Genomic DNA, 12,892 nt, shown 5'->3' on the forward strand with positions numbered 1-12,892 from the left:
AATAACTGGGGCATCCTATACTTGCTAACGTAAACTTAAAGTTGGGTAAGGCAAGTAAAAACAGCTGGCAGCCTATTTAAAGTATAACAAGTCAGTCATTCGTCAAACTCTGACTTTGAACTAACTTTCATAGTCGTCCAGCTTAGTTTGTCCAAATCATGGATATTGGATGTTCCTAATGTCCTCTTTTTTTAAACTAATGTCTAGAAATCTACTACGGTAAAATTAGTTGTTTTTTTTTTGTTTTTTTTTAGACTAGTGTTCCCCATCCCAGTTCCCATGGACCACCAACAGTCCAGGTTTTGCCAGTATCTCCATTGGAATAAAACAGGCAAATACACAAATCCTGGACTGTTGGTGGCCTATTAGGACTGGGTTGAGGAACACTGTTCTAGACTACAACTAAGTTGGTCATTATGTTATTTTCTCTGAGAGGAGCAGCAGACAGGGACTCATAAAAAAAAATGAGGTCTGGATAAATCCATAGGAGACCCCATTAATGCTCCCAATATTTTGACAATACTTAACCTTACTACGAGTTAAAATGTTAACTCACAGCATAAAATTTCAAGTCTGATTCTACTAGCCAGGCCTTAAAAGTTACTAGCCACTGCAAGCCTGGAGAATCCATGGCACACCCTCCGGGAAATTTTTATTTTTTTAATCCGGGGTAATTTTTTACTCACAAGGGCTACATTTTCATTTGCCAATGGCTAGTGGGGAGTGGAAATTTTGAGCCCTCCTATATCTTATTCACTCATAGACTGTGGGGTTGAGGGAAGCGCTCCTAGTAAACAAGGGAGTACTGTGCATTTCTCCTCTCTTTAGAATGGTCACTGATGTCTCCCCATCCATCAAACTTTGGAACAATATAAAGAGTCAATAGATAAGGGAGTTGTCTATTACTGTTTCAACAGATCCAGCGTGTCTGTTAATTCATACCATGTTATCACACTGTTTAGTGAATAACAACCATTGGACACTGTACAGAAATTAATAGGGAACATGATTAAAATATGCATGGTTTAAATAGATGATGTTGAAGGATATTTGAAGAAGATATCAGAGCTGTTACAACACGAGAAGTGTAAAGTAGAGACATGTTTGTGTTGGACTGTAGTTTTTCTCTCCCGGGGGCAAATGGATCGCTATTTAGCAGAGGTTTATCCATGTCATAACATGGCATAATGAGAGAATTTGTTACCTAAGAACTCAATATAATACACATCTCCTCTTCTGGAAATTTTATTTCCCGGGCATGTTCAGGATTGTCTGGGAATGTCTACATAAAAGGGTCCTTTGACTATATTAAACAGTACATTAGCACCTGGCTGCTAGAAATTCCCCCAAATTGTTGATGATGTATTTTCCGAGCCTAGCAGAAAGCCGTCCGTGTAAACTCCTATCATTTATTTCATTTTGATTACACTTACAATTATTATTATGTATCGTTAAATATTTTTGAGCTTCTTATTTTATTTTATTTTTTCATTTACTGGTACGTTCAGGATTCTATCCTCTACAAATTAATGTGGAGAATTCACAAATGGAAACTAGAATAAATAAACAATAGAATAAAAAAATAGAAAAAAAAGAAGAAGATGGAAATAGCAGAGGTTAAGAAAATGTTCGACTTGGTTGCATTGTCTTAAATTCTTTAAATGTGTACTTTTTTGTGCATGTCCGTTGAACAACTACCACAGTATGCAATTCTACAGGATAGAATCAATAGTCACGGGTGAGGCTATGATAGGAAAGTAGGTGCCATTAACATGTGAGATCATAGACATGGTACGTGCTAGTTACCAACTAGTTTCCCTGCTAGCCGCTAAATTTTACCTGCTGAACTCTCTGAGTTTGTTGCTTCCCACATGGGACCAGTAGACTAGGCCATCATGGGACCAGTAGACTAGGCATCTCCTGGTTTTACCATTAAGGTGTGGAAAGTAAAGGGTTAGTTAGTACTCTGTTAAGTTGGCTATGCTATTTCAGTTAATTGTTGCATTCACTGTTTTCAGTGTAAATTCCAAGTGGTGGTCAGTATTGGTTGCAGCAGACATCGGGCAGATGTTAAAGAGAGGACAAACCCAAGCTGCATGAATGTTACATATTTTACATATTGCTGGGTAGCACTTTTCATGCACCTCTCAATACACCAAAAAAATGTGAATGTTAATAATCATAATAAAATACAATGTTGATACCACTCCTTGCTACATAATCAATTCCTTTAATGCCCAAAAAAACGTGCTTATATAGGGGACAAGACTAAAAATTTTAATATTTTCTAAAAATTCTACATTCGCTTACAAATGCCTATGTCTGCTTCTGTGGCTGACATAGGAATTTCCCATGATGTTTAGAAAGTCTTTAGATTACCAATTCTAAATTTTCAGGAATAATTCAGATGCTGAGTTTAGAATGTGCATTTTATTAACCCCTTAAGGACACATGACATGTGTGACATGTCATGATTCCCTTTTATTCCAGAAGTTTGGTCCTTAAGGGGTTAATAGTCTTGCTATTGGTAGAAGTAGTTTTTTTAACCAATTTGGGTGAAGAATAATGCTTATGTAGAACAAGTCTTGGAAAGAAAACTCTATCTGGTCAAATTATCCAATTTTTAAAGGCTTTAACCCCTTAAGGACACATGACATGTGTGACATGTCATGATTCCCTTTTATTCTAGAAGTTTGGTCCTTAAGGGGTTAAAGATCAATGAGGTGCCAGGCATGTTACCCAACCCATTATCCCTAAGGGCTTAAGCAGCTAATTGATGTAAATAGTTATCTCCTGTCCTTTTGGTATTTTTTTTTCTTTTACAAGCCTTCAGGCTAACATGACACTGAGGGACCTAATAGACAATTATCCCCTCATTAGCCGTTTATTACATGTAAGCTGCTCGTCACAGAAGAACGTAAGATGGATTACCGTGGCAATAATTATTCTTATAAAACTTGGAATATCAATAATGATTTGGAATGAACATACAAAGAAGTCAACAATGGGTTGTAGAAATGGCTATTAACGAGAGTATTTGACTAGTATACATTTTTTAAATGCAAATATTAAAACGTAATATTAATTCGCATTATTAAGAGGGAATAATGTTGGAAAAATATTGGAGAAAATCTAAACTGGAAAATTTCAGCTCAGAATAGCCTTGAAAAGGAGCCAATGTGAAATGGCCAGATGCCATCGAATGTGAGCATTTCCCCACTCAAGTCTGTTTTAGAGTGGCCTTTTATTGTGGCCAGCCTAAGGCAGACCTGCACCTAATCACTCTGTCTAATCAAATGAATTGGTCACGTAATAATTCAAATATGGAGCTGAGAAAGAAAAGAATATACTTACAAACAATGACGTTATTAGGCCTGCGTAAAATAAAAAGGTTGTTAAGGGGTTTAAGATAAAAAAGATAACATTAATCACTTGAACAGCCTATGAACCAGGGGAAAAGGATGCGAGTATTAAAACGACTCTTTACCACCATATCAAAAATAAGTATTTCTTGAAGATCCCATTTTCATGAAATACCCAATTTCACTGATATTCCTACCCAGTCAAAAGATGTACTGAGACAAAGGTTCAGGTAAGCAAATCCCACTTTTTTCTGCCCTCGTTCTCTCTCATGGCAACCAGACCCCCAGTGGCGATGTCACCGTTGTGGATCTTTGCCAATTATTCAAACACCCCAGACGGTAACAGAGCCACTTTAATACAAATAGAATAGAGTCGATTTTTTTTTCTAGATACATTATTTGAAAAGTTTTTCTAACAGATTGTGATAATTTGAAAATATTTATTTCACACAGGGGCTTGAATTTCATTCTTTTGGATCAGCTTAAGCTTATATTTTATGAACAGCAAAAATAAAATGCTGAATGGGATAAACCTTATTTATTGAACTCAGACAGCATTTGCGGCCTTGCAATGACCTCAAAGGTACATTACAAACATCGTTGACACTACATATGCTCATTGACAGTTTATGATGCAAAGAGGTCCCCTTATATCTGTCTCGGTGTAAACAGATTTGCATAAATTGCTGCAGCTATAAGCTTGCCCATTGTGCCTAGATATGATAGGAGGAAGGTTTCTTTATTTTGCTTCCCTTTTGCATTCTAACACAAAAAGGTTTATTCACCAACACGGATTCGTGACAAATTTCGGTAATGGATTTTCAACAAAAGCAAATATAGGGTAAATATAGGGTGATTTGTGGAAAATAGTCCAACTCAACAATTTTTTTGGTCAGCTGTCTTTGACAGTTCTTTATAATTCTTGGCTTTTGTGAATAAACCACACATAGTATTTTTACTTTTTAGTGTATCAATATTTCTTTGTGCATGTTTCTTTGTTACATACCGTTGTTTTCAAACCAATATATATTGCTCAAACAAGTTGATTTCAATTCAGTGACCTGGTATATTTGTATAGTGCTGTTTGTACAGATACACACATGCACACAAATATCCACACAGTTGGGTTTATCCCTAATTAGACTGTTATGCTTGTATGCTGATGGTCCTTCTCAGCCAGACCGTGCTTTGGGAACTCCGGTACCTCCTCCTGTAGTTTCTGGCTAATTTCAAGCCCTCGAATATTTGATTATTCAGTGTCCTGTACTAATGGAAATGTAAGTGGTGGGTTGCATTGGTATGGATGCTGGTTAGAAAAGCAACATAGGCAACATGAAGCCTGATTGAATCAGAATCAAATGGTCTCTTTATTAAATAGGATGCCAGCAGAATATCCGACAGACTGAGAATAAATACATGAAGAGGAAGACTGATGGCTTGGCTATTAAGCTAGGGCATGGGAGAGTTCATCCTAAACAACCCTATTCTGATCAGGCTGAATCTGCACTGAACAAAATTATAAACGCAACATTGTTGTTTTTCCCCCCTTTTTTCATGAGCTGAACTCAAAGATCTAAGACTTTTTCTATGTACTGCATTGGGAGGATCCGGGGGGGTCCGAAAACCAGACAGTATCTGATGTGACCACCATTTGCCTCACGCAGTGCAACACTTCTTCTTCGCATATAGTTGATCAGGTTGTTGATTGTGGCCTATGGAATGTTGGTCCACTCCTTTTCATTGGCAGGACTTGGAACACGCTGTCGTATAAGCTGATCCAGAGCATCCCAAACATGCTCAATGGGTGACATGTCCAGTGAGTATGCTGGCCATGCAAGAACTGGGATGTTTTCAGCTTCCAGGAATTGTGTACAGGTTCTTGCAACATGGGGTCGTGCATTATCATGCTGCAACATGAGGTGATGGTCGTGCATGATTGGCACAACAATGGGCCTCAGGATCTCGTCACGGTATCTCTGTGCATTCAAAATGCCATCAATAAAAAATGCACCAGTGTTTATTGTCCATAACATACACCTGCCCATACCATAACCCCACCGCCACCATGGGCGTCTCAATCCACAATGTTGACATCAGCAAACTTCTCACTCACACAATCCCATACACGCTGTCTGCAATGTGCCCTGTACAGTGAAAACCGGGATTCATGCTTGAAGAGAACACCTCTCCAAAGTGCCAGACGCCATTGAATGTGAGCATTTGCCCACTCAAGTCGGTTGAGACGCCGAACTGCAGTCAGGTCGAGAACCCGATGAGTGAGACAAGCATGCAGATGAGCTTCCCTGAGACGGTTTCTGACAGTTTGTGCAGAAATTCTTTGCTATGCAGACCGATTGTTGCAGCAGCTGTCCGGGTGGCTGGTCTAAGATGATCTTGGAGGTGAAGATGCTGGATGTGGAGGTCCTGGGCTGGTGTGGTTACACTTGGTCTACGATTGTGAGGCTGGTTGGATGTACTGCCAAATTCTCTGAAACGACTTTGGAGATGGATTATGGTAGAGAAATTAACATCCACTTCATGGGCAACAGCTCTGGTGGACATTCCTGCAGTCAGCATGCCAATTGCACGCTCACTCAAAACTTGCGACATCTGTGACATCTGTGTGATAAAACTGCACATTATAGAGTGGCCTTTTATTGTGGCCAGCCTAAGGCACACCTGTGCAATAATCAGGCTGTCTAATTAGCATCTTGATATGCCACACCTGTGAGGTGGATGGATTGCAAAGTACAGATGGGGCGTAATGTAATGGCAACCTGTAAATTCCACCTTGTCGGTTATGAATACATGTTTTTAATTTATCTTCATGATTTTCCTATTACTAAAATCAATAAATTTTGTAACTGGTGTATACGGTAACAATGTACCCAGCATTGTAATTTCCCAGATTCCTGAAGCATTAATCTAGGTTACATTCCATAGGATGGATTCAGAGATCTGACAATTAAACCATATGGATGTGGCTACACGAATCAGGATATGTAAAAACTTGTTTTAAATGAGTAATTATTCCTGCCCAAGTCTGATATTTCTTCAACACTTTTGGGAGGTAAAAACAATAAGTGGGTGGATTTCAAAGGCCAGGAATATGTCAAATCCTGAAAATCCATTCTTCCAGGTTTGTTTTATACTGGACTTGACAATATACACAGTGTGAATGGATACAACTAATATTGTTCTTATGTATTCATCTATATAAAATAATTAAGTCAACAAGGCTTTTAATTTTAGATGATAATTGTATTTTACGCAACTTTTAGCTTTCCGTGTCTGATACAGAAGCTGCTACATTGTTGCTACAGACACGGATTCATGGACTCTGTTGCACTGCATGCTGATACTGGTACAAAGACTATTACACTGCATACTGAGACTGGTACACTGCATACTGAGACTGCTACACTGCATACTGAGACTACTGCACTGCATATTGAGACTGGTACACTGCATACTGAGACTGCTACACTGCATACTGAGACTGGCACAGAGACTGCCACACTGCATACTGACACTACTACACTGCATACTGACACTACTACACTGCATACTGAGACTACTACACTGCATACTGACACTACTACACTGCATACTGACACTACTACACTGCATACTGACACTACTGAGACTGGTACACTGCATACTGAGACTGCTACACTGCATACTGAGACTGGTACAGAGACTGCCACACCGCATACTGACACTGACACTACTACACTGCATACTGAGACTGGTACAGAGACTCCCACACTGCATACTGACACTACTACACTGCACACTGACACTACTACACTGCATACTGAGACTGGTACAGAGACTGCCACACTGCATACTGACACTACTACACTGCATACTGACACTGACACTACTACACTGCATACTGAGACTGGTACAGAGACTGCCACACTACATACTGACACTACTACACTGCATACTGAGACTGGTACAGAGACTGCCACACCGCATACTGACACTGACACTACTACACTGCATACTGAGACTGGTACAGAGACTGCCACACTGCACACTGACACTACTACACTGCATACTGAGACGGACACTACTACACTGCATGCTAATACTAATACACTACATAGTGAGACATACAAAAACTGCAACACTGCATATTGACACTGCTACACTGCATACTGACACTGCTACACACTGCATATTGACATAGAGACTGCCACACTGCATACTGACACTGACACTACTACACTGCATACTGACACTGTTACAGAGAGTGCCACACTACATACTGACACTGACACTACTACACTGCATACTGAGACTGGTACAGAGACTGCCACACTGCACACTGACACTACTACACTGCATACTGAGACTGACACTACTACACTGCATGCTAATACCAATACACTACATAGTGAGACATACAAAAACTGCAACACTGCATATTGACACTGCTACACTGCATACTGACACTGCTACACACTGCATATTGACATAGAGACTGCTACACTGCATACTGAGACTGATACAAAGCATACTGACACTGTTACACTGCATTCTGAGACTGCTGCACCGCATACTGAGACTGGTACAGAGCCACAATGCATACTGACACTACTACACTGCATGCTAATACTAATACACTGCATAGTGAGATTGATACACAAACTGCAACACTGCATACTGACACTGCTACACTGCATACTGACACTGCTACACACTGCATATTGAGATTGACAAAGAGACTGCTACACTGCATACTGAGACTGATACAGAGACTGACACACTGCATTCTGATATAGAGACTGCTACACTGCATACTGAGACTGATGCAATGCATACTGACACTGTTACACTGCATTCTGACACTGCTGCACCGCATACTGAGACTGGTACAGAGCCACAATGCATACTGACACTACTACACTGCATGCTAATACTAATACACTGCATAGTGAGATTGATACACAAACTGTAACTGCATATTGACACTGCTACACTTCATAACTGGACTGACAAAGAGACTACTACACTGCATACTGACACTGCTACACCGTATACTGAGACTGATACAGAGACTGACACACTAAATTCTGATATAGAGACTGCTACACTTCATACTGACACTGCTACACTGCATACTGAGACTGACAAAGAGACTGCTACACTGCATGCTGATATAGAGACTGCTACCTACACTCGATACTAATACCCCTACTGAGACTGCTACACTGCATGCTGATATAGAGACTTCTACACTCGATACTAAGACCCCTACTGAGACTGCTACACTGAATTGTGAGACTGGTCCAGAGACTGCTACACTGCATTCTGAGACTGCTACAGAGACTTCTACGCTGCAAACTGAGGTTGCTAAAGAGACTGCTAGTCTGCTACACTGCATGCTGATATAGAGACTGCTGCACTGCATTCTGAGACTGATACAGAGACTGCTACACTGCATACTTGGACTGCTACAGAGACTGCTGCACTGCATGCTGATATACAGACTCCTACACTAGATACTAAGACCACTACTGAGACTGCTACACTGCATGCTGATATTGATACACTGCAAAGTAAGACTGGTCCAGAGACTGCTACACTGCATTGTGAGAGTGGTCCAGAGACTGCCCTATTAACCATATATGAAACAATTTCTACATCACATTCTGACACCGACATTGAAGATCCTACAATGCATGCTTACTCAGATCCTGCTACACTGCATATTAATACTGATAGAGGGACCCTGCACAAGTTGCATAAAAAATGTTCCAATCATCATCATCATGTTCAGTAAAGAGGAAATGCGTAAAATGGCAGTTTTCACTTAAATTGTTTCATAAAATAAAATGACAGAACTAGAACCATTTTCCTTGCTGAAGCACTACTTTCCATAGTCTAATATCTCACCATCCTCCAAATTAGCAAAACACTTCTTTGTATTTTATTTTTTTTTTATCCTTTTTAAACCATCATTGACATCCAGCTCCTCCAAACTTGTCTCGGCAGATCTCAATGCGGAGCCAAACGGTGCATGAAGGCCTTTTTTGCTCCAGGTGAATTTTTTGGGATCATGTTTAAGGTCTATTGCCTGTCCTAACCTGTTTGAGGATAATCTTTAATTTTACACATATATATTTGTATCAGAAGTTCAGAATTCTGAATATATATAAAATATATAAAATATAATTTTTTTATTTTTTTTTTTATTTTTACAGGATACTGAACTACTAATACAAAGTAAAACCATAAAAGACCAGACAGATTTTATGATTCAAAATATAAAGCAAACTATTAGATAAAGGAAAGAATAGCTTGAGCCTTTGATGTTTATTAATACTGCAAACTTAGCACGGGCTTGTTTGGGATCACAGCTCTAAATATACTAAGCATCATGTGACATATAAATGACATGTTAAGACATAACAATGAGGGTCATAAATTGTTAATAAATAAAAAATAATAGCCATTCGGTCCTATTAAAAAAAATATATATATACTTTTTGTCAAAATTAAATATATTTTTATTTTCTTGTAATATCCAGTGAGTGTTTTATTCCTGTAATTCAGCCATTTTCACTCTTCACGCAGGCTTGAAGAGTTATTTTACTGCAGTGAGAGATTTAATTCCCATGTGAAAGACCTCGCACAGAGCGCTGATGCTTTGACAGCATTATGGCTGTGGGAGATGTAGTCCTCAACATTTGTAGTAATGAAGGTTGCCTACTCCTGACATAGGAGGTATATCTGGGGTTGGGGCATTAAATTGCTCAAACATGGCACTATAGAAACGTGATTCAGCCACTGGAGAATGCAAGCACGGCACGCTGTTCAAATTTTACATAACAAGAGTAGACCTAGTACATTTGGAGTTCCAGGTACCTATTCCTTATTCTAGAATGTTGTTACCTTGAACTAATTCAGTTAGATTTTATAGTCTGGTCCTCTAGCGCAGTCCGACTCCTTATGTGTCACTTTGATAGCTAAACCCATCATGAGATCATGATGTTCAGCCCTAGCCACAACTCCCTTTGCTGTGACTCACAAAGCCTGCATGAAAAAAAAAAGCTAATCTAATCTACCCCTTCACATTTATATACTGCTCATCACCAAATACCACGAGGCTCTGACCATTTACCCTGACAATATACTCATTCAATCTGACACCTGATGATAATAATAATAAAAACAACCAAGTATTTAACCAGGAAAGGTACATTCAGATTACTCTGGTTTCTAAGTACGTCCTGGGGATGTTACCTTGTCATAATATCCAGGGGATGTTACTATTACCCAATATAATGGTACTCATTGCATCTACCTTAGAAGGATGAAGGGCTGAGTCAATCCTGCTGGGAAGGGTTGAACAGATTCTACTGATGATGCACTTCTGAGCTTATCTATTCATTCATCCATTATATCTGCCTTTAACCCTGAGAATTTACCTATTTATCTCAGAACTATGATATCTGGATAAAAGGGTTTAACTTTGACTTTGGGTAAAGCTATGCTAGTTTTATTGTATGTGCATGAAGTGTTGTCTTTAATAATTTTCGTATTTCTTTTTTCAGTATTCTCCTCTGTTGAAGAAGCTCTACTGCCAGATTGCAAAAACATGCCCCATTCAGATCAAAGTATCCACCCATCCTCCACCTGGCACAGTTATTCGGGCAATGCCAGTTTATAAGAAAGCAGAACATGTTACAGAAGTGGTGAAACGGTGTCCTAACCATGAACTGGGACGGGACTTTAATGACGGTGAGAGCCGTGTGGACAAGATTAAAAATCCTGTTTATTTTCTATATTGATATATATATTGTTATTACTAGTGTTAGTTAATTTATACTTGCTTTCTGGCACTTATATACACATAGAAAATATACTTAAAGGGATCCTATGGTGCCAGGTAAACAAGCCCATTTTCCTGGCACTATAGGCTCTTGGAGAGCCCCCCACCCTCTCGGCCCCCCTCTCTCGGCGCTGAAGGGGTTAAAACCCCTTCTGCCACTTACATTAATCCAGCGCCTGGCTCACTCGACACTGGTTACCTCTCCTCCCTTGCCGATGTCAGCTCCCGAGTGGAGCTGAATGCGCATGTGTGGCCAGAGGCACGCAAGCATTCAAACCCGCCCATAGAAAAGCATTACTCAATGGTTTCCTATGGGGATCTTATCTGACTCTGGCCTCGGTGAGGACGTTCAGCATCAGATAAGTGTGATTTACTCAGTGTAAATCGTGGAAGCGCCTCTAGTGGCTGTTAGGGAGACAGTCACTAGAGGCTGGATTAAACCTGCAATGTAAACATAGCAGTTTATCTGAAACTGCTATGTTTTCAGCTGCAGGGTTAAAACTAGGGGGACATGGCACCCAGACCACTTCATTGAGCTAGTCTGGGTGCCCATAGTGGTCCTTTAATTAGGAATCACAAGTTGGCTATAATAACATTCTCTTTGGCTGCTGGAAATTCTATACAATTGAGACGTTGAACTTATTTTCAAAATTGGATGCGCTTGTGTGAGGTTTCTTTTGCTATGTGTTTGTTCCACCATAATCACTCCTTTTCATTAAGTGCTCCCATTTATACTCTGTATGTTTTAATATACATATACACTTTCTTCTGATGCTCTGTTTAAATGTAAAACACAATATTAAGTGTGAATAAAATATTAAAAATGGCACAAAAAAAGAATAAAGACAAATATTGTATTCAATATTTTTTACAGAACTAGTGCATTTAAAGAAATATATAGTTTTTAATATACTTTATCATCACTTAAACCTCAACTTAACTTCCAGCTTCTTTCTTACTGAATGAACGAAGGAAATATAAATCTTAGTCTAACCTTAACTGGAATTCTAATCCTAATCATAACTCCAAACATTGGTTCTAACACTGTTAGTCTTAATGTTACCCTTAAACCTAATCAAATGCTTGCCTTAAAGGAAAAGTCTAGGTTAATATATATATATATATTGGTTTAATGAAGCACATAAATAATAATAAAAAAATATATATATTAAAAAGTGCAGTTATTTTTTTAATCGGCTTTCTTAAGTTTCTTAAGTTTTACATACTTACCTTGCATTAGCTGCATATCTGACAAATATCCTTGTTCAGGTTGGGCAGTGTCCAATCAAATGATTTAGAAGCTATAATCCAATCAACCAGTCAGAAGTATTAGATGTTCTGAAGTCAAGAGCAGCCAGGGATGGGGGGAATCAAGCTTGGAAGACGTGCCACATCAAAGCATGGTAGCAGGCAAGCTCAAAGGAATTAGCTTATTGGTCAAGATTCCTGTGATCATTCACATAATTTCCTTCCCTCTCTCTTGTTTTGCCACTTTTCAGAAATCGAATCACTTCGGCACTTCGGCACTTCCGAACTACCGAACTTCGGGACTTCAGCACTTCGGACATTCATAAGCATTTGAATGTCCGAATGGCATGAAATTCGTACAAATGTACGTTCGGAACTAAATGAATCACGCATGTCTACTGTGCATGCTGACGAATGCTAAATTTTCACAGATTCT

At 39.2% G+C, this 12,892-nt stretch overlaps 1 protein-coding gene across 5 annotated transcripts in view; it reads left to right on the plus strand.

The window, feature by feature from the left end:
* The window catches only part of TP73 (tumor protein p73), a 150,190-nt gene that overhangs the window by 115,621 nt on the left and 21,677 nt on the right, over positions 1 to 12,892 (plus strand). For all 5 annotated transcript variants that reach the window (XM_063436490.1, XM_063436494.1, XM_063436492.1 and 2 more), the window contains one exon: positions 10,931 to 11,117. In XM_063436490.1, coding sequence (XP_063292560.1) covers positions 10,931 to 11,117 — 187 coding nt within the window. The remainder of the gene's footprint in view (positions 1 to 10,930; positions 11,118 to 12,892) is intronic.

The sequence above is a fragment of the Pelobates fuscus genome, chromosome 11 (genome assembly GCF_036172605.1).
Source record: "Pelobates fuscus isolate aPelFus1 chromosome 11, aPelFus1.pri, whole genome shotgun sequence".
In the NCBI taxonomy this organism is placed as follows: domain Eukaryota; kingdom Metazoa; phylum Chordata; class Amphibia; order Anura; family Pelobatidae; genus Pelobates; species Pelobates fuscus.